This window comes from Antechinus flavipes, chromosome 2 (assembly GCF_016432865.1).
Source record: "Antechinus flavipes isolate AdamAnt ecotype Samford, QLD, Australia chromosome 2, AdamAnt_v2, whole genome shotgun sequence".
NCBI lineage: Eukaryota > Metazoa > Chordata > Mammalia > Dasyuromorphia > Dasyuridae > Antechinus > Antechinus flavipes.
The window spans coordinates 449,966,663-449,992,965 of NC_067399.1; the positions used below are offsets into that span (position 1 = coordinate 449,966,663).

The following is a 26,303-nucleotide window of genomic DNA, read 5'->3' on the forward strand; positions in this document are numbered from 1 at the left end:
CCTTATCTCGTTCAGCACTGAATAAGTAGATTAAGTTAGGTAGTATTGTTATTTTTATTATTTTCACTTTGTGTGAAAAGTGTTTTGTAGTTGTGCGCATCCTAGAGCTTTTCCATCAGCACTAATGTTTTGGAGAGGCCCTGCAAAATGGACAAAGGCTTTCGACCAAAATTTCGCAAAAGGAGGAAAAAAAGCTTTGGGGAAATTGCAGAGTTTCTAAAAGACCATAGGTTTGGCCTCGAAATAAAGTCCCATGATTTTAACTACTGCACACAATTTTTCAGGTCCTCACGGATGATTACAAACGGTGGATTTTTACAATCCCTAATAATTTTCTTTGGGCCAGGGTAATGCTTCCCTTCTGAAACCTCCACCCATTGCTCCTAATTCTAACTTCCCGGAACAAGCGGGGCAAAAATATTCCGCTTCCACATCCAACTGCCACAGAATGGGACCTTCTTATGTTTCCCCCAAGGTTCTTCTTTAGGCTCAAGATCCCCAATTCTTTAGTGGAAGGAAGGTCAGTCCGTGGAAAATCCCTAATATTACAAGGCATAGGATTCCTTCCCCCGCCGCAGGCCCTCCATATTTCCTTATCAATATTTTCTTGGGGAGAGGACGATTATTAACCGTAGCTGGGAAAGGAAGACTTTTCCTGTTGCAGGGAAGCCGGGCGGAACTCATCTCAAGGGGCTTGTTTCCGGGAGGACTACTTGCACTATGGGAGTAGCGCGCCTGCGCAGCCACTTAGAGCCTGTGACATGATCGAGTTTGCTGCTGGCTCCCTTTACGTTAGTTTCCCAGCGTCCTTGCCAAAGTCGGGAAGGTGACCACGGACTGACAGGTAGGAAGGAGCGACATTTTCAGCGGATTAAGGACCCTAACACCGTTTGATTGGACCGAGTCGTATTAATAGACGTCCCGCACATGTTCTCAAACTCTCTCTGTTCCACCCCTGCCCCTCTCCCATGCGATCTTGAGTGTTCCAGACGGTTCCACCCCCGCTCCCCCCCACCCTGGTTTTAGATGTGACCTCTAGGGGACTCGCGGGCAGTCACTACATTTGGGGCCGGGGGGAAAGGGATAGGTGACTGCACAAGCCGCGTCTGAAGTGACTAGTACCCGGTCTGGGGTAGGGACACACCGAGAGAAACGTTAAACCAGAACCCCTAGGAAGTGTCCGATGTCCCGCTTCCGTTTTCAGCACTTGCCCCACTACACCTTGACTTTGTTCGTTCTTTGTAAGTGTTAGCAAAGTGGAAGAGCACAGTAAAAATGAACGCTCCGCCTACCTACTCTAGATGGTAGAACGTAGGACGTTACATTGTCTTAGTTAACAAGGGTATATCACCAAGTGCACCAATAGTGGAGGGGACACTTATCTTCCTTAATTTTGATGGAAATATGCAGAATTATTTGGTAATAAATAATCATGAGGTATAGAAATGAATGTTATCTTAGAGACATCATATATGTTACAGTCCTGGAGTAAGGTGAGATTAATTGGTAAATTTCTTGTAAAAATGGCAAATTTTCATGCAGTTTTGGAATGGGAAAGTGTAGATGAGTAGGGGTGGTATTCTAGATGTGGAGCATGACATCTATAATGTGAGGAGAATGAGAAGTTCCTTTGCTAGAATATAATGACGCTTACCTGGCATGAGTTGGAGAGGAATGTAGTAAAAAGTTTGTGCCCTGAGGGACTTTTGAGGGGCTTTGTGCAAGGAAATGTATATGTAATACTTCACTTTAAATGGCATAATCTGAGAGAATTACAAAGGAAATATCTCAAGTTTCAAGTATTTATTATTTTTCAAAAATTTGGTTTCATTTATCTTACTTTGAAACTGGAGATCAATAATTTTGTCGATGTGAACACACCCTTTAAATTGCACTCCTTTTTAATTTGATAGATGCCTCTTCAGAGGCGCTTTCATTATTTAAAAAAAAAAAAAATTATCTTCTATTAGCCATTCTGACCCTTTATGAACTTAGGCAGATCTGCTGAATAGCCAACATACAGTTGGTCACTAAGTCCATACTTGAGTCTTTTTGGCTTGGTAAGATAACCAAAATTTGCACATGCTATTATAGTCCCATTCTGTGGTAGTTTGATATGGAAGCAGAATATTTTTGCCCCGCTTGTTCCCGAAAGTTAGAATTAGGAGCAATGGGCAGAGGTTTCAGAAGGGAAGCATTACCCTGGCCCAAAACTGTGGATTCAGTTTTATCTTCATGTAATAAGGAGGGCATCAGAAGTGGACTTAAATAGAGATTATTCATTGAAAGTAATTTGATTATAATATGTTTGTCATTTTTTAATCTTTGTGCAGTTTGGATCTCTTCCTCTCGACATGCAACCTTTAAAATACGCCTTGAAAACCAGTCAGACTCTGAGGCAGAGTCCGTTGTCCTTGGTAATCTGGCAGATCTTCAGAACTTACAGAACAACAAGTAATTTCAAGACAAAAGTATATCCAGACTTAGAAAAACAGCAAGATAATGGTGTCCAGAGGGATTTCAGCTCCAGACTGGCTACAGGACCAACATTTCAGCACTTTTTAAGAAATGTCTTAACACCTCAAGAGGAATCAGAAAAATCTGATTCCTCTGCAGCAGTAGAGGATATGCCCCCTTACCTTTCTACAGAAGCCCTTGTAGGAAAAAGGAGAAAAGGTCTGTTTTTACTTCCTTTCTGTCTCTGGTATGCCTCAGTGTTAATATAGTTTACATGTCCCAGGTCTTAACTATTGATTACTGTTACATTTTTTTTCTCTCTTTTGTTTTATTTTGTATGTCTGTGACATTTAATTATTAAAATAAAGATCATTCATTTTTATTTTCTGTTAATTAGAACCTCTAGTTTTAACTTAATTTTTAGTATCTGTCATACTGCTTCATAATGGTCCTGAGCCTGAAGGGTTCAGAAGATTTGGCTCCAGTAGAGGTTCATTATACAATTAGATATTTCCATGGAAGAAACTTTGAAAGTATTGCAAATATTAAATTTTATAGACTTGCATATTAACAAAGAGGAAATTTATGTTCAGCTTGCCTATGGTTTGAATTCTTGGAAATTTATTCTTTTAGTATGCCTTTGTCTTGCTATATGATCTTTGTATAGTTTCTGTTCTTTTAATTGTTGAAATGATTGCCAAAAGGTATAAAAGAATAAAGAATCATTTAGGCTTATGATGTTAAATATTCACTGTTCATATTTAAATAGGGGAATCAGCAAAACCTTAGTCACACTTTTTAGCTTTATGAAGAGTTTTGTAAAATTGATATTGTTATTTCAGAGTAGCAGGATTACAGATCCCATAGCTGGTAGCTACTTGAATAAATTATCTGGCTCAACTCCTTTTCTCATTTTATAGATGAGATAACTGATATATGATGATATGACTCTGTTAATGTTTATGTAACGCCATTACTAGTAAACCTGATATGTCAATGTAGTTTCAGGTGTTGTCAGGGCATTTTAAAAAGTATTCTTATCTATAACCCTTTCTTTGTTTTCTCTCTCCTATGTATTGTGTTCATATATGATTTCCTTTCTTTTTCTAGTCTATCTGGAGACATATGGCTGCCAAATGAATGTTAATGATGCAGAGATTGCTTGGTCCATTCTGGAGAAGAATGGCTACTTGAGAACTAAGAACCTTCATGAGGTACGATATCATTTTAATTTTTCTTATACCATGGGCCTAGAAGTTCCTAAATATGGTTTGGAATATTGGTTATATAGAAGAAATAATGAAGTATACTTTCCTTCTCTTGGTAGAAAGGTGGAAAATTGTGAGAACAAAATGTTGCTTAAGCTATCAGGCATAATTGTTTTGTCAGTTGGTTTTATTTAACTTTTTCTTTGTTGTGTGAGAAAAGATTTATTGATTTAGAAAGATGGTGCTTATTAGGAAATAATTTATGAAAAAAGAATGAGTAAATTTTTTTAAAATATCAAAAAAAGTTGTAGGGGATGTACATTGAAGTCTTGTTAAAGGGAAAAAAACTCTTATGTATGAGATGTTTTATTAAATTCATTAGCCATTAAATATTTTTTATAAGTTAGATACTCTACATATAAATGTTTTCATGGAAACAAAAGAAAAATATTGAAAACAAGGAGATGGTAAATAGTGTGATTATTGCAAACACAGCAGACGATAAAGATTTGGAGGCTGCTAGTTTTACAATTTGGAGGTGATTGGTTATCTGGAGAGAAGAGTTTTCATTATAGCACTGGCGTCAGAAACTGGTTCACCAAGGTTGGAGGAGTGAGTGGGTAGTGAGGAAATTAGTGGAATCATTGGAGTGTTGATTTTCTTTTTTAGAGGTTAAGCAATTAAGGTGTTGAGCTATTGGCTATTAGTTTAAGGGAATGTCAGGTTCAAGGTTTGATCTTTAGTAGTAGATTTGTAAGTGATGGAGATAGGGAAAGCTGATAGGGAGGAATTAAATATGATGAGAGAGAGGCTGAGAATGATTTTTGGAACAAAATCCCAGGGAAGAGGAAAAGGGATGAGATGTATATGATTTAGCATTTGGAAGGCCACCTCATCCTCCCATACTGTTCTCCCAGAAGTTACCAGTGACCTTTTAGTTATCAGATGTCGAGGCTTTTTCTTAATTTTTGTCCTTCTTGACTTCCCTGAAAACATTGACTCCAATGACAGTCCTCTCCTCCTATATAATCTCTAAGTTTTCAAGATACAGTTCTCTTTTGGTTTCCTCTTATTTATTATATTTTTGATTTCCTTTGTTTAGTCATCATCCCTCATACCACATAACTGTGGATGTGCTCTAAAATTTTGTCTTCCACCTGCTTTTCCCTTTATTGGGTTTAATGATCAGATGCATACAATTCATTCAATAAAACAGCAAATATTTAAGTGCCTGCTATGTGCCAGGCACTATACTAAGGGTTGATGATAGGAAAAAAAAAAAAAAGCAAAAGACAATCCCACCCTTGAAGTAGTTCACAATATGATGGGGAGGCAACAAGCAAACAGCTACAGAACAAAGTATATACAGGATCAGTAGGAAATCATTAGCATGCAGAGAAGGCACTAGAGTTAAGACAGGTTGGACAAGATGTTCTGTAAAAGATGAGATTTTAGTTGGTACTTAAGAAGCCAGTAACTAGAGATGATGAAGGAGAACCTTCCAGACATGGACAGTTACTTGGAGAATGTATTTGGGACAGATATGGAGTATCTTGTTTGTGGAACACCAAGAAAGTCAGGGTCATTGGCTTGAAGAGTAAGTTCATGCTAGGGAGTAAAGTGTAAGAAGACTAGAAAGATAGAAGGGGGATAAGTTATGACTCCAGTTGACTCCAATCTGTTGTATCCTGCTCTGTTCTCCTTTCTGAATGAAACTCCTGCATCATCTGTTGGACATTTTAAACTTAATCTTTAATTTAATGTGTTAAAAACACAATTCATTGTCTTCCTCTCAAATCACCAAACACAATCCTCTTCTGAATTTTTATTACTGTTAATAATATCCTTATTTCCTTAATTTATCATTCCATAAATCCTGTCATATCCACCTGTATAATATCTCTTAAATAAATATAAATCTCTTAAATAAATCTTAATTCTCTTTACTTTTTGTCTGCTTACACATCCACCCCCTTTTCTTGTCCTTTATTCCTTTCTTGCAATAGCATTCTAATTGGTTTCCTTGCCTCATCTCCACTCCATGCATCCTCTATATAACTGCCAAAGTGATTTTCTTTGTCCTTGTCACTCCCCTAACTCAGTAAACTTTACTTGTTCTCTGTTGTCTCTAGAATCTTCCTTTGACATTAAAAGTTCTTTATAACTTGATTATGGTTTACCTTCCCAGCCTTATTTCACATTACTCTCCTCAACTCTACAGTCCAGCCAAATCGACCTAATTACTGTTTCTCGTACCTAATATTTCATCTTCTATCTCTGTCTTTATGTACTGGTTGCCACTAGGATTGGACTTTTGAGTGATAGAATAATGATTCAGAAGATTCAAGGGTAGAGGCCTGAGTATAAGTTGTTGAAAGGATTCCAGAGAAGACAGACTTGAAGAAGATCAGGGCAGGACAGAATGACCAGAGCTTGTCATAAGGATGGAGAGGCATAGATGGAATTTGTACTAATAATTCTTCAAGGAATTCCTTGACTTCAAAAATGATCATTTTTCTTTTCTTTTTTTTCTTGCTTTCATCTCAGGCTGATGTGATTCTTCTTGTCACATGTTCAATCAGGTAAGGATTTGTCCATATTAGCAGATAAGAATAATTCACTGTCATCATATTATGGAATGTTGACCTGCCATCTGTAGGCTATATGGTACTAGGCACTTAAAAGGTTCTTAATAAATGTTTATTGAATAACTGTAAGTTGTAATGCAATCCTAAGATCAATCCTAATAGTGGGAATGGGGATTGACTTATGCTCAGTTTTCTTCATCCTTTAAATAGTTCTTTTGATTCTAGGACTAAGGATATACTGTATGTTCAGAGGACCTAATTTTCCCCCAATTGAAGTTAGGCACCTAGGTCTTACTAGCATCCTTTTCTAGTTAAATATAGGTGTTTTTTGAGTTAAACATAGGTGTTCTGTTCTTGTTTTCCTTTCTAAATATGACTGTATGTTTTAATAATGCTCCTTTTAGAAAATTGTCAGTTTCCAATGTCTCTCTCCCTAGTCATAGAAAACCCAATAATAAAATTCAGTTATGCAAAACAAACTGATGTTAGCCATGTCTGAAAATGTATGCTACATTCCATATCTGTCATCCAAATCTTGTCTACAAGTGGCCAAAGGTTTGATTGATGGTCAGACTTCTGAAGTCACTATTAGTTACTGCATTGAGCAGAGTTCTGAAGCCTTTCCATATTGTTTTCCTTTATGTTACTGTTTAAAATGTTTCTTCTGCTTACTTTGCTTAACATCAGTTCATGCATATTTTTCATAGTTATTTTTCTATCAGTAATTACATTAAAATTACATTACATGAATGATCCCTCTCTGCAAGGCTACTGAGAGGACCAAAGTAATTTATAACATTATTTTCTCTTCCTCCACTTATTTAAAGGGTTGCTACTTTTAAATGTGCCGATCATTTTAATTCTAACTTGGGCTGTTGTTTTATGCTACAGGGAGAAGGCTGAACAGGCTATCTGGCATCGTTTAAAACGACTTAAATCTGTAAAGGCCAGACGGCTCAAATCACAAGTTCCTCTTCGAATTGGGATTCTAGGTATCCTAAAGTTTGGAAGTGACAGTCATTTTGGTGGATTGGGCTTTATATGGGCTTTATATATGCTGGAATATAGATTCTTCCTTGGAGATAGCCACTTGTGAGCTCTTGAGCAGATCCAATAGGACATCATTGTATCTTGACTTTACTATACCAAAGCCTCCCATTGTGCAAAGTCTTGTATATTACAGTGTTGGAAAAGAAAATAGAGAATAAAGAAAATGTAGTTTCTTTGAGCAATTGGCAGTCTGAAGGAATGAAGGAAACACATGCCCCTATGTACCTAGGGAGTATGTGTAATAAAAGAAGGCTGAGTGGGACAGTGCCTTAGTTACCCCATAAGAGTATCATTTTATTAGTGCGAGTACTTTCTCCACGGAGATCACAATTCTACATATTATAGTTAAAGATATTCATACTTGCCATGACCAAAAAGTCATCATCTGGTGGCCAACCCCCTAGTTATGAGCCTTTTTTGAGCTTAAATAGACTCTCCTTAGGATTTAGAGCTAAAAGGAGCCTTGGAGAATATCTTCTCCTCTTCCCTTCTTTAGTAGGTGAAAAAATTGAAGCCTAGTTTTTCAACAACAATCACAACATAAAGCTGGTCCCTGGTCTCAGGGACCTTTATATTGAGACAACAATTCTTATCATGTGGTATGACCTTCCCAGAGTTTGTGGTCACCTCTATGCCATGACTTATCAGAGTAGCACTTTAATGAAGGTTTTCCTACAGCACATTGTTGAAAAAGATAGATCATACAGTGGTAATAGAGTCTTTTGACTGGAGTCATAGGACTTGGTTTAAGGTTCACCTCTTATATTTACTACTTGTGAAACCTTACACAAGACCCTTAATGTCTCTGGATCTCATTTTCCTCATCATAAAGCCTTGTCCAGTCCTAAGTTTACAATCTTTTGGCTTCTCATGCTATCATGAACTTCTTGGGAATTTCTCTTAAGTAATATATATTAAGATACATTTTAAAACTTCTTCAAATATTTCATTAATCTGTATTGGTAGTCATTTTTCTACCAATGTGGGTAACTCCTTTGGTTTAGCAAAAATATTTTGAGAACTGTTGTGTTTGAAAAACTCATCACATTGCAAACAATAGTAACAAATCTTTCTGAATTGAGTTTATCTTTGTGTAAGAAAAACATAAATCTATCAATAAGTCCTTTTTAGCGTGCTATCTTAGCCAGAGTTTATGCATCCTGGCCTACCCTTTGAGAACCCAGAGTAGCCTCTATATCATTATCAGTTCATTGTCAAATGCTCCAGGTTTTTTGCTTATAGTTAAGTATGTCTTAGATACCATCCAAGAAGATTTATTCTGGAAACTTGAGACACATCCTCCTTATAGCCAAGCACTATGGGGGGACTCTCAAACATAGGTCATATATTTCCCATATTTCTAAAAGCAACACCCATTGGGAAAGGGGTTGAAAGAAGAAAAGGCATTGACATAGGTGTAGGGGAAAAAAAAAACCCTTCCTATTACTGTATTATTTTTGGCCTATAAATCATTACAGATAATGGTCGGTTCAATTTAAGGCTCATGTATTTAAAAGGTTTCTGAATAAGTGGCTGTTTCCTTTTCCTCAGATGTTTGGCACTCAGATGACCACTTTGAGGATCTAAGCTTCTTCTCGATTTATTTGTGCAGAAAAATATTCATAGTGGGGGGTGTAGGTTTGTGTGTTTAGCATGAGCTCTGAGAAACACCACTGCATAGCTATATTTTCCCTTTCCCAGGATGTATGGCTGAAAGGTTGAAAGAAGAGATCCTGCAGAGGGAACAATTGGTGGACATTATAGCTGGGCCAGACTCTTACCGGGATCTTCCTCGACTGCTGACTTTAGCTGACTCTGGCCAGCGATCTGCTAACGTTCTGCTTTCACTGGAAGAGACCTATGCAGACATCATGCCCGTTCAGACAAGTCCAAATGCCACATCAGCATTTGTGTGAGTATTTCCTCAGTGATGAGTTTGAAGATCTCCTTTTGATGATTCTTGTATTAGTTCAGATACAAATGATACAAAGTAGAGTCTTATGTTTTATGCCTTAATTCTGAAAGAGGACAAGTTTCTACATGTCTCTAAAATCTGAATGTAATCTTGTGTGGGTATGTACCCTAAAAGAAACTCAGAACAATGAAAGATGGCAATGTTGGGAACCTTTTAATTATTTTTTGTATCTCAAAGAACATCCTTTGATAAATTCTGATGCTTTTATCCCCAGGTCAATTATGCGAGGTTGTGACAACATGTGTAGTTACTGCATCGTTCCTTTCACACGGGGTCGTGAAAGGAGCCGGCCAGTTGCCTCCATTCTGGAGGAAGTGAAGAAACTCTCTGAGCAGGTGATATATTATTTGTGCATTATTCCTTTTTAGTACTGTGGGAAAGTAAGAGGCTGATGTAGTCTGCTAATCCCATAAATGAAGGACCTAAAAGTTGGAAGAGGAAACTTCTCAACTGGTGTTAAATAAAAGATCTCTAGGTAGTTGATATGATTATGTATGTATCTTTAACTTCTTGATGTCAACTAATAATTTCTCTTTTGTCTTCAAATATACCCAACTCTTCTCAATCCTTAAAAATGCTTTAGGATCTTCTTATTTCCTTAAAATATTATCCTATATATGTATACATATATTGTATTTAACATATACTTTAGCATATTTGACATGTATTGGTCTACCTGCCATCTAGGGGACAGGGTGGGGGTAAGGAGGGGAAAAGTTGGGACAGAAGGTTTTGCAAGGATCAATGCTGAAAAATTACCCATGCATATATCTTGTAAATAAAAAAGTATAAGAAAAAAAATTTATCCTACATCCTATCTCTCTTCTTCCTTTCTCAGCCAAACTTCCAAAAGATAGTTTTCACTCACTGGTTCTCTTTCTTTTCTCACTCACTTCTTGGAACTTTACAGTCTGTCTTCTAAACTAAATTGAAACTGCTCTTTCCAAAGTTATCAATTATCTTTTACTTGTCAAATTTGAAAATCTTTTCTCAGACATCATCTTTGGAATTTGTTATGAGATTTGAAGAACAAGAATGTCATGTAGCTCATTCTTGTTCAAGCCTGTAACTGTACTCATGAGCATTATTTATACTCATTCTTCATAGTTTCATATTCACCTAGCTTGGTCAGATATATGTTCATTTAGTGCTGTCAAATTGGAAAGAACATTATTTGAAAATCATGCTGCTTTGCAAAACTGGGATCTTCACCAACATTTCAGCAGAGGCTATTTCCAGTTCTTATATAGATCTTATTTGATAATATAAATAAACAGTTTATTAGTATCTTTTGTGATCATCTCTTTTGAATATCAGAAACAAATATTTAGCAATGTGACTAAAGAAAGAGTGCTGGTGCCATTCTTTTAACATTTTTAAAAATCTATACTTTTTTAAAAAGTTGAAGTTAAATTAGGATTGTCTCATTAGTATTTATTCAATCAGAGAATGCTAAAATCTTAAACTTAGAAGATACCTCAGAAGTTACTAGAGTAGAGTTCCTCAGTTCCTTCTCTTCATCCTTATGTGATGGGGTGTTCAGTGCCATAATCATCTTGATCACTACAGCTTATTAGTGTCAACTCAAAAATTTCATATGATGATTTAAGTGTAGTAATCTAAATGTCATCAAATTAAAACAGAGTCATCTCTTCCCTCATTATGAACAGTATGTCAATGCATCTTAAGATCGATTTTTTTTCCCCCTTATTAAAATTTCACATTGAATTTGTAGTCCACTCCAATCCTGAAAAATAAATTTGATGATGTTGAAGTTATAATTGATTTTTTAAAAATTTATTTTATTAAAAAAAAAAAAACAGAAAAGGAATACAAAAACAAAAGAAAACATTGTCATGTGCCTAGCAGAACATCAGGCAGGATTCAAAATATATAACAACAAATTGCCAATTCAAGAAATTAGAGGAAGAAATTATACTCATGAATGTCCATCTTTTTTTTACATCCATGTAAATTGTTCTTTTGGTTTTTTTGCTGTGCAACTTTTGTCCCTGCTTTTATCCCCTCATCATGCCCAAATAAGCCATAATTAAGGAAAGATATATTTATGTATAGTTATATAGATATATACATATAGATAGATAAATATATATATATACCTCACCCTTTGCCCCCACCCCAATCATAAATATCTTTCCTATCCCTGCTGAGTTTTTGCTTTAATTCTGTTCCTAATTTGCCTTGCTATTACTTAACTTCCCCTACTCCAGGATTCTTCCCTTGTCTTTTTTCCTCACTCTTTGCTTTCCCTTCTGTCTATCCCTCCCTCCCCTGTTATTTATTTATAGATTTTGGAGGATGCTATACCTTTCATGATATGTATATAGTGTTTCTTATTTAATACATTTCTGATGTGAGTAGATTTTCAGAACTACGAGCCCTCTTCCCTTTAATGCCTCTGTGTCTATTCTTCTGTACCTCCTTTGCATTACATAATTAGTCCTTTTACCTTAACTCTGCCCCAATCTTTTGAGCTACGCTATTGTTGATGTCAATCTTGAACATATGGTATACATTTCCCATATTAAAAAAATCATAAACAATTTGTCCATGTTAAGTTCCTTAAAATCAGTCTTTGATATTGGCTCTTATATGTTAAATATCCTATTGAATTTGCGTATGTCCTGAGAGAAAGTCCTGAAAATCTGCAAGTTCATTGAATGTCCATTTTTCTCATTTAATATTATAGACAATTTTGCTGGCTATAATATTTTTTGGTCACAGGCCTAATTTTTTTTTTTTTTAATAATTATAACTTTTTATTGACAGAGCCCATGCCTGGGTAATTTTTTACAACATTAGCTCTTGCACTCACTTCTGTTTCAACTTTTCTCCTCCCTCCCTTTATCCCCTCCCGGAGATGGCAAGCAGTCCTATACGTGTTAAATATATCACAGTATATCCTAGATGCAATATATGTGTGCAGAACAGAATATTTCTCTTGTTGGATGGGAAGAATTGGATTCAGAAGGTAAAAATAACCCGGGAAGAAGAACCAAAATGCAAACAGTTTACATTCATTTTCCAGTGTTCTTTCTTTGGGTGTAGCTGCTTCTGTCCCTCGTTGATCAATTGAAACTGAGTTAGATCTTCTCTTTGTTGAAGAAATCCATTTCCATCAGAATACATCCTCATATGTATCATTGTTGAAGTATATAATGATCTCCTGGTTCTGCTCATTTCACTTAGCATCAGTTCATGTAAGTCTCGCCAGTCCTCTCTGTATTCATCCTGCTGGTCATTTCTTACAGAACAATAATATTCCATAGCATTCATATACCACAATTTACCCAACCATTCTCAATTGATGGGCATCCATTCATTTTTCAGTTTCTAACCACCACAAGCAGGGCTGCCACAAACATTTTGGTACATACAGGTCCCTTTCCCTTCTTTAGTATCTCTTTGGGTATAAGCCCAGTAATAGCACTGCTGGATCAAAGGGTATGCACAGTTTGATAACTTTGGGGGCATAATTCCAGATTGCTCTCCAGAATGGTTGGATTCATTCATAATTCCACCAACAATGCTTCAGTGTCCCAGTTTTCCCACATCCCCTCCAACATTTGTCATTATTTTTTCCTGTCATCTTAGCCAATCTGACAGATGTGTAGTGGTTTCTCGGAGTTATCTTAATTTACATTTCTCTGATTAATAGTGACTTGGAGCATCTTTTCATATGGCTAGAAATAGTTTCAATTTCATCATCTGAAAATGGTCTGTTCGTATCCTTTGACCATTTATCAACTGGAGAATGGCTTGATTTCTTGTAAATTGGAGTCAATTCTCTATGTATTTTGGAAATAAGGCTTTTATCAGAACCCTTAACTGTGAAAATGTTTTCCCAGTTTATTGCTTCCCTTCTAATCTTGTTTGCATTACTTTTGTTTGTATACAGGCTTTTTAATTTGATGTAACCAAAATTTTCTATTTTGTGATCAATAATGATCAGTAATTCATCTTTGGTCACAAATTTCTTTCTCCTCCACAAGTTTGAGAGATAAACTATCTTATGTTCCTCTAATTTATTTATAATCTTGTTCTTTATGCCTAAATCATGGAACCATTTTGATCTTATCTTGGTTAGATGGTGTTAAGTGTGGGTCCATGACAGGCCTAATTTTTTGATTGTCAATAGATATGATTCCAGGACCTGTGGTCTTTTATTGTGACTGCTGATAAATTCTGAACAATTCTAATTGTAGTTCCAGTGTATTTGAATTTTTTTTTCTTGTTTCTTGCTAAATTTTTTGTTTGATATCAGGATCTTGAAATTTGGGAATAGTATTTCTATGTGTTTTCCACAAAGGATTTTGTTGCGGTGTGGTGATCAGTAGATTTTTTTCCTATTTCTACTTTCCCTTCATGGTCCATTGTTCCAGGACACTTTTCTTGGAATCCTTCTTGCATTGTGTCAAGGTTCTTTTTTTGTTCACAACTTTTAGGCAGTCCACTTATTCTTATATTTTCTCTTCTTCATCTGTTCTCTATGTCTCTCTTTTTTTATGTTTCACATTCTGTTCTGTTTTTTTCATTCTTTATAATCTATTTTGTTATTTCTTAGTGTCTCATAGTTTCGTTGGCTTCCCCTTGCTCAATTCTAATTTTCAAAGAATTATTTTCATCTTTGAGACTGTATCTTCTTTTTAGTTGGTTGACTTTTCTTTCATAATCTTGTTTTTCTTGGATGTTTATTATTATTATTATTGTTATTATTTTAGTTTTTCCTCAATGTCTCTCATTTGATTTTTAAATTCTTTTTTGAATTCTTCTATAAATTCTTTTTATAGAATTATAAAAATTCTGGGTAGGGAGTTATTTAATGTTATCCTTTGGGGTAGAAGCTTTTTTTACTTTCAGTGTCCTCCTCTGAAAATGAATCCCAAGTCTTCCCTGTTCCTATAGTAAGTTTCTATGATTGGATTCTGTTTTGCCAGTTCATTTTTTTTTAAATAAGGGATATTAGTATAAGTATCTCTAATCATGTGGTAAGGGAATGGTAATCTGGTATCTCAAACCAAAAGCTCCCCTCTTCTGCAAGTACCTGCAGCCTGCTCCCCTACCTCTGCACTTACCAGGTATGCTGGTTCCTCCTTGAGTCAGGCAAACAGCTGGGCCTAGCGTCCCTCATCAGTCGAAGTTCACCCAGTCTTCCCAGGATCAGACTCCCAACTTTTCAAGCAGTGGAGAAGGTGAAAGTGTCTATAGTTCCTGCTGAGGCTCCCACCACACCCAGCTAGCCCCAGACTCCCTACTTGTTTAGGTGCAGCTAAAGGTATTTGCCCTTTATATAAATTAATCCCCAGACTAGGGATTTTCTTCAGATCTTCTTGAGTGGCACCAGAAATCTCCTGTTCTACCCCAAGCCTTGATTTTTCACCAGCCTATGATCATGAGGATCAAATTTGTTCTATTTGTGGAAGAAATCTAAAGAGCTTGAAATTTACCAGTCTTCTCTTCCATCTTCCCAGAATCCTCCCTCCGAAATTATGATTAATAAGGAACTTCTCATATACTTCAATGACAAAGGAGGTAGAAGGTGCAAATTTAATTTGGTTTCCTTTTAATGTTGAGCCTGAAATTCTTTTATTTTCGTTCAAATTTTCTTTGTTCTTTTTTTTTTTTAGATTATGTGTGTACATTCATTTTTGAATATTTCCATATGAGTGATAATGGGAAAAATCAGAACAAAAGAGAAAAACCATAAGGGGGGGGGGGGAAGACAGGAAAAAAGGGTGAAAATAGTATATGTTAATCTACATTCAGTCTCCATAGTTCTCTCTTTGGATGCAGATGACAGTTTCCATCCAAAGTTTATTTGAATTGCTGAGAAGAACCAGAATTATTATGGTTGATCATCAACACAGTCTTGTTTCTGTGTACAGTGTTTTCCTGGTTCTGTTTGCTTCACTCAGCATCAATTCATGTAAATCTTTGCAGAATCTAAAATTTTTAATCCCATTAAGAAGAAAGAAATTGGATGTCCTGAGATTCTGGAACATAGATGTCTTTCTTTTTAATATTACATATGATGTTTAACATATATTGGATTTCTTGCCATCTAGGGAAAGGCGTTGGGTGAAGGATGAGAAAATCTGAAACACAAGACTATGCAAAAACCAATGCTGTCAAATTATCCATGCATATGTTTTGAAAATAAAAAGCTTTTTAAAAATAAAAACAAATAAACTTTCAATAAAAAAAAAGAAAAACTATTACATGTGAATAATAGATTCTCTTTCGAACAGGCAGAAGCAGGAGGAATATAGTCCCTTTTTAATTTAGGTTGCTATTGGGTCAGATCTGTTAAGAGTATCTAAATTGTTCCATCGTTTGTGGGAGCGTATTGGTAAATCTGAATGGCAGTCATACCAAAATATTTTTAGTCACATTTTATCAGGTGCTTAATATGATATAATTGCTTAAAATTTAAACTTCTGTTTTATTTATCCACTTTATTTCCAAAGTAGTGGTTTGGTATGAAGGTAAAGTGAGTATTTCCTAATTCCTCTTGTTATATATTTGTGCCATTATGCAGGGTCTGAAAGAAGTGACACTCCTTGGACAGAATGTCAACAGCTACCGAGACAACTCAGAAATCCAATTCAATAATGCAGCACCTACTAATTTAAGTCGAGGATTTAGTACGAATTATAAGATGAAGAAAGGAGGCCTTCGATTTGCTGATCTTCTAGATCAGGTCTCCAGAATCGATCCTGAAATGAGAATTCGCTTCACTTCTCCCCACCCCAAGGATTTTCCAGATGAGGTAAGTGTTGAATCTATGAGGAACTGATTTTATTTTGATGGAAATCTTTCCTACTTTTAGAAAGTACAGGTTCAGGGTCAAGAAGAAATCAAAGGGCTGGTATAGTTTATTCCCTGTCATTGAAATCTATTCTTCTTTTGTAGGAATGTAAAATGCTTCTGTGCATAAAGATGGAAAGTTGAACCTAAGATTGGGGCCAACTGTTGGCTAAATGAATTTTGAGAGAAGTGGCAAGCCTGAAAAGAAGATTGGTCATTAGGGTTTTTATATTACTCTTGTTAATTGTATTACTCAAGGAAATAAATTTTCCTTAATTGCATATAAAATAATTTTTACATTTGGTATTAAAACTTTGAGTTTCATATTTTCATCCTTCCTGCTCCCTTCTCCCCATTGAGAATGTGCATGTGAAATTATACGAAACATTTCCATAAAAGTTAGATCATGAAAGAAAGCAGATTCTCCCCTTCTTCCCTCAAAAAACCTGAAGAACAATGTTTAAAAAGAAAAGTATGCTTCAGTCTGTATTCAAACACAGTCGGTTCTTTTACTGGGTATGGATAGTATTTTTCATTTTGAGTCCTTCAGGGTAGTCTTGGATTGTTGTATTGCTGAGAATAGCAAAGTCATTAACAGTTGATCATCACATAACATTGCTATTACTTTGTAAACAGTACACTTCACTTTGCTTGAGTTCATGGATGAGCATCTTCCTCCTCATTTCTTATAGAACAATAATATTCCAATCACAATCACAAACTACAATTTATTCAACCATTCCCCAATTGATGGGCTTTCCCTCAGTTTCCAATTCTTTGCTCTGAGAAAAGAGTTGATAAAAATATTTCTATACATATAAGCTCTTTTCTTTTTTTTATTTAATCTCTTTTGGGATTCATGCCCAGTAGTGGTATTGATAGGTCAAAAGATATGCATGATGTTATAGCCCTTTGGAGATAGTTCATATCTTTTGATAATTTATCAATTGGGGAAAGGCTTTTTTATATTTAAAATTTTACTCAGTTTCTTATATATTTGAGAGATGAGGCCTTCATCAGAGAAATTTGCTTCAAAATTCTTTTCACAATTACTATTTCTAACTATTTCTTTTTTTTTTTTAATAACTTTTTATTGACAGAACCCATGCCAGGGTAATTTTTTACAACATTATCCTTTGCACTCCCTTCTGTTCCGATTTTTCCCCTTACTCCCTCCACCCCCTCCCCCAGATGGCAAGCAATCCTTTACATGTTAAATAGGTTATAGTATATCCTAGATACAATATATGTGTGCAGAACCGAACAGTTCTCTTGCTGCACAGGGAGAATTGGATTCAGAAGGTATAAATAACCTGGGAAGAAAAACAAAAATGTAAGCAGTTTATATTCATTTCCCACTGTTCTTTCTTTGGGTGTAGCTGCTTCTGTCTATCCTTGATCAATTGAAACTGAATTAGCTCTCCTTGTTGAAGAGATCCACTTCCATCAGAATACATCCTCAAACAGTATTGTTGCTGAGGTATATAATGATCTCCTGGTTCTGCTCATTTCACTTAGCATCAGTTCATGTAAGTCTCTCCAAGCCTCTCTGTATTCATCCTGTGGTCATTTCTTACAGAACAATAATATTCCATAACATTCATATACCACAATTTACTCAACCATTCTCCAATTGATGGGCATCCATTCATTTTCCAGCTTTTAGCCACTACAAACATGGCTGCCACAAACATTTTGGCACATACAGGTCCCTTTCCCTTCTTTAGTATCTCTTTGGGATATAAGCTCAGTAGTAACACTGCTGGATCAAAGGGTATGCACAGTTTGATAACTTTTTGAGCATAGTTCCAAATTGCTCTCCAGAATGGCTGGATGTGTTCACAATTCCACCAACAATGTATCAGTGTCCCTGTTTTCCCACATCCCCTCCAGCATTTTGCTCTAACTGTATTTCTTTCTGCTTATTTTATTCTTTCTCTCCTTTCACTCTGTTCCTTCTCAAAATAGTTTTGATTCTTACCAAATCCTCCCCTGATATGCCCCCTCTTCTTTTATCCTCCCCCTTTCTCATATCCTCTTCTCCTCCTACTTTCCTGCAGGGTAAAATAGATTTCTATATCCATATTGAGTGTGTATGTTATTTCCTCTTTGAGCCAATTCTGATGAGAGTAACATTCAAACTCCCCTTCTCCTTTCCCTCCCCCCTCTTCCTCTCCATTGTAAGAGCTTTTTCTTGCTTCTTTTATGACAGATAATTTACATTATTTGACCTCTCCCTTTCCCTTTCTCTTAAAACATTCTTCTCTCATCCCTTAATTTTCTTTTTAAAAATATTATCCCTTCATAGTTACCTCATTCTTTGACCTCTTTTTTATCTATATTCCTTCTAACTGCCATAAGAAAGTTCTTAGAGTTACAAGTATCATCTTCCCATATAGTAATGTAAAACACATAAACCTTGTTAAATCCCTTATGAGTTCCCTTTTCTGATTACCTCTATATGCTTCTCCTGGGTCTTGTATTTGAAAATCAAATTTTCTATTCAGTTCAGATCTTTTCATCACAAATGCTGAAAGTCCTCAATTTCATTGAATGTCCATCTTCTCCCCAACGAATTATAGTTTTGCTGGGTGTTATCACCCGATTCTTGGTTCTAGTTCTATTGCTCTCCAGAATATATTCCAAGCCTTCTGATTCTTTAATGTAATAACTGCTAAATCTTGTATTATTTTGACTGTGACTCCACTATATTTGAATTTGTATGTTTCTTGATGCTTGCAGTATTTTCTCCTTGACCTGGCAGATCCAGAATTTGGCTGTAATAGTCCTGAGAGTTTTCATCTTGGGATCTCTTTCAGGAGGTGATTGGTAGATTCTTTAAATTTCTATTTTACCTTCTGGTTGTAGAATATAAGAATAATTTTCCTTGATAATTTCTTGAAAGTTGATATCTAGGCTCTTTTTTTGATCATGGCTTTCATGTAGACTAATAATTTTTAAATGATCTCTCCTAGATCTGTTTTTCCAATAAGATATTTCACATTGAGTTCTATTTTTTCATTCTTTTGGTTTTGTTTTATTGTATCTTGATTTCTCATAAAGTTATTATCTTCCATTTGCTCAATTCTAATTTTTAGGGAATTATTTTCTTCAGTGAATTTTTGTACTTTCTTTTCCATTAGGCCAATTTTGCTTTTTAAGGCATTCTTTTCTTCATTAACTTTTTGCATTTCCTTTTACATCACTCTCATTTCTCTTCCAATTTCTCCTTTATTTCTCTTACTTGATTTTCAAAATCCCTTTTGAGCTCTTCCATGCCTGACCAAATCTTATTTTTCTTGGAGGCTTTGGATGTACGAGCTTTGATTTTATCTTCTGAATGTGTTTTGATCTTCCTTGTCACCATAGTAACTTTCTGTGATCAGAATCTTTTTCTGTTGTTTGCTTATTTTCTCAACATATTTTTTAGCTTTTAATTTATTGTTAAAGTAAAGTTCTGTTTCTATGTTGTTAAAGTAAAGTTCTGTTTCCTTGTTGCAGGATGTAATGCATAGGGAATTAATTTCATTAGAATGCCACTGTAAAAATTCATCTCCATTCTAATGAACTTAAATTTACTATGGAACAAATTCAGCGTCAGAAACATAACATTTATTTTAATAAAAGTTAATACAGCCATCCATGTAAGCAGGTGTTGTCATTATTCTGTGACAGTAGCATTCTGTGGGTGTTCTTCTATTCTATTTTCAGAAGATTTTATGTTGTTGTGCCAGTAATTGGTGAGGGTGGGAGAATCAATCACCAGATGTTAGAGTTTAGTCAATCAGTATTTATTAAAATGTGCCTGGATAAGTAATATGGTGTGTGAAGTTAGAACCAATTTAATATGAAAGGAAATTGAACTGTAGCCAGATACAAATTTGAAGCCATATGAAACGAGCAACAATTAATGCCTTTTGTTACTTTTGATATTCTTGACCTCATTACTGGTAGTTAATAGTGTAGAGGAGAGCCTGGAATCTAGGTCCCATGCCTCTGAGGCCATTATTGTTTCCACACTGTATGACTCATTTTGAGTAATAAGAAAATAACTATATATTTATTTAAGAAAATTCATCCAGATCTTAAATCTCAGTTATTAGTGGATGGTTAGAAATTCATGAATGATTTTTTAAATCTCAATTTAACCTTTAGTTTCAGTGCCCTCCCTGACTGAACTTTTTGCCTGCGCAGTAATAACTTGCAAATCTTTTATTTTTCTTCCCCTTTCATTTTTGTGGAAGTGCTATGACATACTAGAAAGGAGGAAGAATAAAACCACGGTTTGAACCAGGGCTTCTTAAACTTTTTCCACTTATAGCTCCTTTTCTCTGAGAAATTTTTACATGACCCTCTGCACATATGTATATAAAATAGATATGCAAATCAAATATTTACTGATGATAAATCATAATTTCATGATTTCCTCCCACATTCAGTTACGAGACCCCATATGGGGTCATGACTCACAGGTTAAGAAGCTGTGGTCTAGGCAACCCAAGCTAATACTATCCCTACTTCTCTTTGGTCAATTCCCACTTACTCGGTAATTGACTATGAAAAGTAAGAATTGTTAGCTGTTAGCCATAGAAGAAGCAGTACTATTTGTTGAAACTTTAATGACTCTTTCAATTGTTCTCTTTGGTCCAGGTTCTACATTTGATCCAGGAGCGGAATAATATTTGTAAACAGATCCATTTGCCAGCTCAGAGTGGAAGCAGCCGGATTTTGGAAATCATGAGAAGAGGGTCAGGCTTGTTTGGGACTATTGACTTACCACCATAAATTGCTATGTATTTTTGCTTGTCTTAGTTTCAGCATTGCTCATGAATCTGTAGACTTTGGAATTTAGCATATGTTTGACAAAGCAAAAACCTGAAAAGCAGATATACATTTATTTTTATTTTTTTAACATTAACAGCCTTTAAAACATCTTCACAGTTAAAGGTTCTGATAAAGGCCTCATTTCCAAAATATATAGAGAATTGACTCTAATTTATTTATTTTTATAGAATAACTTTTTATTGACACTACCCATGCCAGGGTAATTTTTTTACAACATTATCCCTTGCACTCCCTTCTGTTTCGATTTTTCCCTTCCTCCTTCCACTCCCTCCCCTAGATGGCAAGCAGTCCTATATATGTTAAATATGTTGCAGTATATCCTAAATACAATATATGTTTGCAGAACCGAACAGTTCTCTTGTTCCACAGGGAGAATTGGACTCAGAAGGTAAAAATAACCCGGGAAGAAAAACAAAAATTCAAACAGTTTACATTCATTCCCCAGTGTTCTTTCTTTGGGTATAGCTGTTCTGTCCATCATTTATCAATTGAAACTCAGTCAGGTCTCTTTGTCAAAGAAATCCACTTCTATCAGAATACATCTTCACACAGTATCGTTGTTGAAATATATAATGATCTCCTGGTTCTGTTCATTTCACTTACATCAGTTCATGTAAGTCTCTCCAAACCTCTCTGTATTCATCTTGCTGGTCATTTCTTACAGAACAATAATATTCCATAACATTCATATACCACAATTTACCCAACCCTTCTCCAGTTGATGAGCATCCATTCAGTTTCTAGTTTCTAGCCACTACAAACAGGGCTGCCACAAACATTTTGGCACATACAGGTCCCTTTCCCTTCTTTAGTATCTCTTTGGGGTATAAGCCCAGTAGTAGCACTGCTGAATCAAAGGGTATGCACAGTTTGATAACTTTTTGAGCATAGTTCCAAATTGCTCTCCAGAATGGTTGGATTCGTTCACAACTCCACCAACAATGCATCAGTGTCCCTGTTTTCCCACATCCCCTCCAACATTTATCATTATTTTTTCCTGGAATTGACTCTAATTTATTAAAGAAATCAAGCCATTCTCTAATTGATAAATGGTCAAAGGATATAAACAGACAATTTTCAGATGATGAAATTGAAACTATTACCACTCATATGAAAGAGTGTTCCAAATCACTATTGACCAGAGAAATGCAAATTAAGACAGCTCTGTGATACCACTACACACCTGTCAGATTGGCTAAGATGACAGGAAAAAATAATGATGAATGTTGGAGGAGATGCGGGAAAACTGGGACACTGATGCATTGTTGGTGGAGTTGTGAACAAATCCAACCATTCTGGAGAGCAATCTGGAATTATGCCCAAAAAGTTATCAAACTGCATACCCTTTGATCCAGCAGTGCTACTACTGGGCTTATACCCCAAAGAGATACTAAGAAGGGAAAGGGACCTGTATGTGCCAAAATGTTTGTGGCAGTCCTGTTTGTAGTGGCTAAAAGCTGGAAAATGAATGGATGTCCATCAATTGGAGAATAGTTGGGTAAATTGTGGTATATGAATGTTATGGAATATTATTGTTCTGTAAGAAATGACCAGAAGGATGAATACAGAGAGGCTTGGAGAGACTTACATAAACTGATGCTAAATGAAATGAGCAGAACCAGGAGATCATTATATACCGTATGAAGATGTATTCTGATGGAAGTGCATTTCTTTGACAAAGAGACCTAACTCAGTTTCAATTGATCAATGATGGACAGAAGCAGCTACACCCAAAGAAAGAACACTAGCAAATGAATGTAAACTGTTTGCATTTCTGTTTTTCTTCCTGGGTTATTTCTGTCTTCTGAATCTAATTCTCCCTGTGCAATAAGAGAACTGTTCAGTTCTGTACACATATATTGTATCTAGTATATACTGTGACATATTTAACATATATAGGACTGCTTGCCATCTAGGGGAGGAGGTGGAGGGAGAAAGGGGAAAAATCGGAACAGAAGTGAGTGCAAGGGATAATGTTGTAAAAAATTACCCTGTCAATAAAAAAATTATTACAACTAAAAAAAAAAACATTAACAGCCCTTGTTTACTTATCTTTTCCCATGGAAATTAACACTGCAGAGTTAACAGAGGCTAAGGAAGATAATTCAGTATAGAGCAAGTTTAAACTATACCATCTGGCTTGTTTGCTGCATTGGTACAGAGTTTTGGAAATGACTTTAAATGTTTACTTATTCTTTTCTTTATTAAGAAAGAAGTAAAAATAATTAACACTACTATCCTGAGTCCCTGGATTAGTCCAGTACAGATTTTTGGTTATAGCAGGATTTTCCTGGACTTTTACTTAAACCATATTATAAAAACACACAACCTTTGGGTATGATATTTTGGTGAAATGGAAGCAAATTTTGGCAAGCCGCAATATTTAGGATCCCTTACTAATATGATTTAGTTCATAGGATTATAGATTTAGATAGGGAAGGGAGCCTAAAACTTCTAGAGGCAAAGGGGACACTTAGTTTGAACCTCTCAGATTGAGTTAATCTTTTCCTTACCTCTCATTGTAGATATACAAGGGAAGCTTATTTGGACTTGATTCATCATATCAGAGAATCTATTCCAGGTAAACTTTTTTTAAAGTAATATCTTTTGTTTTTTTTACCTCAAATTCCCCAATGTGTCCCCTATTTCCAGACTTCCCCTCATTATAAAGAAAAATAGTTGTCAGGCTTTCTTAAATCTTTTTTGTGTTTATAGACTCCTTTGGCAATCTAGTAGAGCCTATGGACCCCTTCTTAAATGTTTTTAAATGCGTAAAATAGAATATATAAGGAAGCCAATTATATTGATATATAATTATCAAAATATAAAACAAAGAAAAAAAAGTCCACAGTTTAAGAATCTTGAATTAAGCAAGATCAAATAACACAAATATAGCCTGTACTCTTGGTCTCCCTTCTTCCTTTTTGGAGGAGGGAGATTTCCATTTATTAATATTCACCTACTTTATCTAGCATTTTCATTCCAGGTTAATATTCATTAGCCTTTTTTTTCTGGTCATATTTCCCCTAAGATCACAAATTACTTTAGTCCAAACATAGGTAATTCTGGACCCCTGAAACAATTATTAAGTAGGTGCCCACTTCACCATACTCGGCTTTTATTCCTTTTAGTTTCCTGATTTTCCTTGCAAACATTTATTAAACTCTTGTCTTGTGTGTTGTGTTCTGCCAGATATTGGGAATATAAAGATAGAGTGCCATTTTTCTTGCCTTCTAAGATCATTCAATCAATTGTACTGGTCTCCCTTTCTCCTTACCTTGTTTTTAGCCCTAAAAAGATCATAATTTAAGAATACTGTGAGAGACTAAGCTGTATCAATTGAAATAACTGTATTTTATCTATAAAGAAAATAGAGATCAGATGAAAAGTTTTATTTCAAAGTTACATTTGTGTCACTTATCACATCTGATCTTTCTAGAGTTGGTCCTGCTGCACCCATATATTTGTTAGCAAATTGCTTTACTTTAGTGCTATAGAGATTACCAGGTCCAGTTCCATATTAGGTTCATGTCATATAGAATATAGCTTATGCTCTCTAAATGCATAAACAAGGTCTGGAAGAATTAATCTTAGATTCAGATTTCATATAGCTAATAGGTATTAAGACACATTATCTTATGTAATATCGTATATTTTTAAATTCTGAGTTTTGATATTATAAAAATTATTTACCTGGCAATTGTCCTTGATTGTTGTTTATATTTTGTGTTTTAATTCATGAGACAAATTGTAACTGCTTTATTGACACATTACATGAAACCTTCTTTGGTGTATTTCAAAAGACATTGTCAAATTTTCTGTTCCTTTAGAACGAACAATATTAAACTGAAATTCCATAGGCATACATCAGTGAATGAGAATTAAAAGTAGACCAATTTAGAAATGTGGACTTGAATTTAAGTCTAAAGACAGCATTTAGAATGAAATTGATTTTTTCAACCAGGTAGAATGCCAATGGTAACTATAACATGGCTAAGTAGGTTTAATCTTGATTTCTAAATATTAGTCATTCTTACTGTAAATGGAATTTATATGTGATAGGCTCAGAAAAATTGAAGTAGGCACTTTATTTGTATTGCACTTAGTAAGGACTCTTCTTGGTGTGTACATGGACTATCATCAGAGTAGATTCACCTTCCTAAAGTCCTGTGCTTTATTGGCAGGATACACATTTCTGGGATGAATGCAATAAAGTGAGAGCATGTTCAGAGAGGAGTGACCATTATGGTAAAATAACTGAAGACCATGTCATTGGAGGTTCAGGAGAAGGAACTGGGCCTTAATTGCTTGCCTACTTGGAATATTTTTTGAAAAGTTGTTACTTAGGAGCTTTACTTGATTAGATTTTAGCTTAGTCCAGTGAAGAGAGAGTATAGGGAAAGCATGGTAGCTGGCTTTAAGTACATGAAAGGCAATCATGTAGAGGAACAAGTAGAAGTGTTCTTGTCCCCAAAGAACAGAATTAAAAGTAATACGTAGAAGTTGCAGAGAGGAGAACATAATTACTGTCATCCAGAAAGAATGGACTGCCTTGGGAAGTAATGGATCCTCCTCCCTGGGGGTCTTCAGGCAGAGGCTAAATAGCTTCTTGTCAGCTATGTTAGAGTCAGGTATAACTTAGACTGGATGTCCTGTGAAGTCCCTTTCATTGTTAGTTTCTGTGAACTTTGTATGGCAGGAGTGAGCCTCAGCAGTGATTTTATTGCTGGATTCTGTGGAGAAACAGAAGAAGATCACCTCCAAACTCTGTCCTTGCTTCGGGAAGTCCGCTACAATGTAGGTTTCCTTTTTGCCTACAGTATGAGACAGGTGAGTTCTGGGTCCTCGTGTCTGGTTGTGGCAGGCTTCCAGGTGGGAAACAATGGCAGAAAAGTGGCTCTAGCTAGCTTCCATAGTGCTTTGTGCATGAAAGGACTGTACTCTATTCTGCATGTGCTGCATTAGAAGCTGAATTAACTCAGGTCTTTTTGACTCCTTCTCTGTCCTATCTTATTGTAGAAGACACGAGCATATCACAGGCTTCAGGATGATGTTCCAGAGGAGGTCAAACAGAGGAGGCTTGCAGAGTTGATCACTGCCTTCCGAGAAGGAGCTGCAGAAGCCAACATGGCTGTGGTTGGCCACACTCAGCTTATCCTTGTGGAAGGGGTAAGGGCAGTAGGACGCTTTTCTTCAGTTTTATATTTACTTATAAGTATATAATGAACTTCCCCCTGTTCACTGCTCTCCCATCATAGGCATGGACTTCCAAATTTTCAGATTAGCTTTTGGCAGGTAACCAAACATTCATGTAAATCTTATGGACCTGCAATCTAATCTGGCAAATGTACC

At 35.7% G+C, this 26,303-nt stretch overlaps 1 protein-coding gene across 2 annotated transcripts in view; it reads left to right on the top strand.

Moving 5' to 3' along the window:
- The first annotated feature begins 741 nt into the window (after positions 1–741).
- CDK5RAP1 (CDK5 regulatory subunit associated protein 1) overlaps positions 742–26,303 on the top strand; it is a 42,684-nt gene continuing 17,122 nt past the window's right edge. Inside the window, exons 1-12 of one of the 2 annotated variants that reach the window (XM_051979362.1) lie at positions 742–844; positions 2,334–2,676; positions 3,568–3,671; positions 6,213–6,247; positions 7,145–7,245; positions 9,005–9,215; positions 9,493–9,613; positions 15,838–16,068; positions 20,757–20,854; positions 23,477–23,532; positions 25,651–25,781; positions 25,971–26,120. In XM_051979362.1, the coding sequence (XP_051835322.1) occupies positions 2,355–2,676; positions 3,568–3,671; positions 6,213–6,247; positions 7,145–7,245; positions 9,005–9,215; positions 9,493–9,613; positions 15,838–16,068; positions 20,757–20,854; positions 23,477–23,532; positions 25,651–25,781; positions 25,971–26,120 (1,560 nt within the window). In that variant the 5' untranslated portion in view covers positions 742–844; positions 2,334–2,354. Of the gene's footprint in view, positions 845–878; positions 1,242–2,333; positions 2,677–3,567; positions 3,672–6,212; positions 6,248–7,144; positions 7,246–9,004; positions 9,216–9,492; positions 9,614–15,837; positions 16,069–20,756; positions 20,855–23,476; positions 23,533–25,650; positions 25,782–25,970; positions 26,121–26,303 lie in introns of those variants that run through there. The other variant, XM_051979363.1, reaches the window with a different exon arrangement.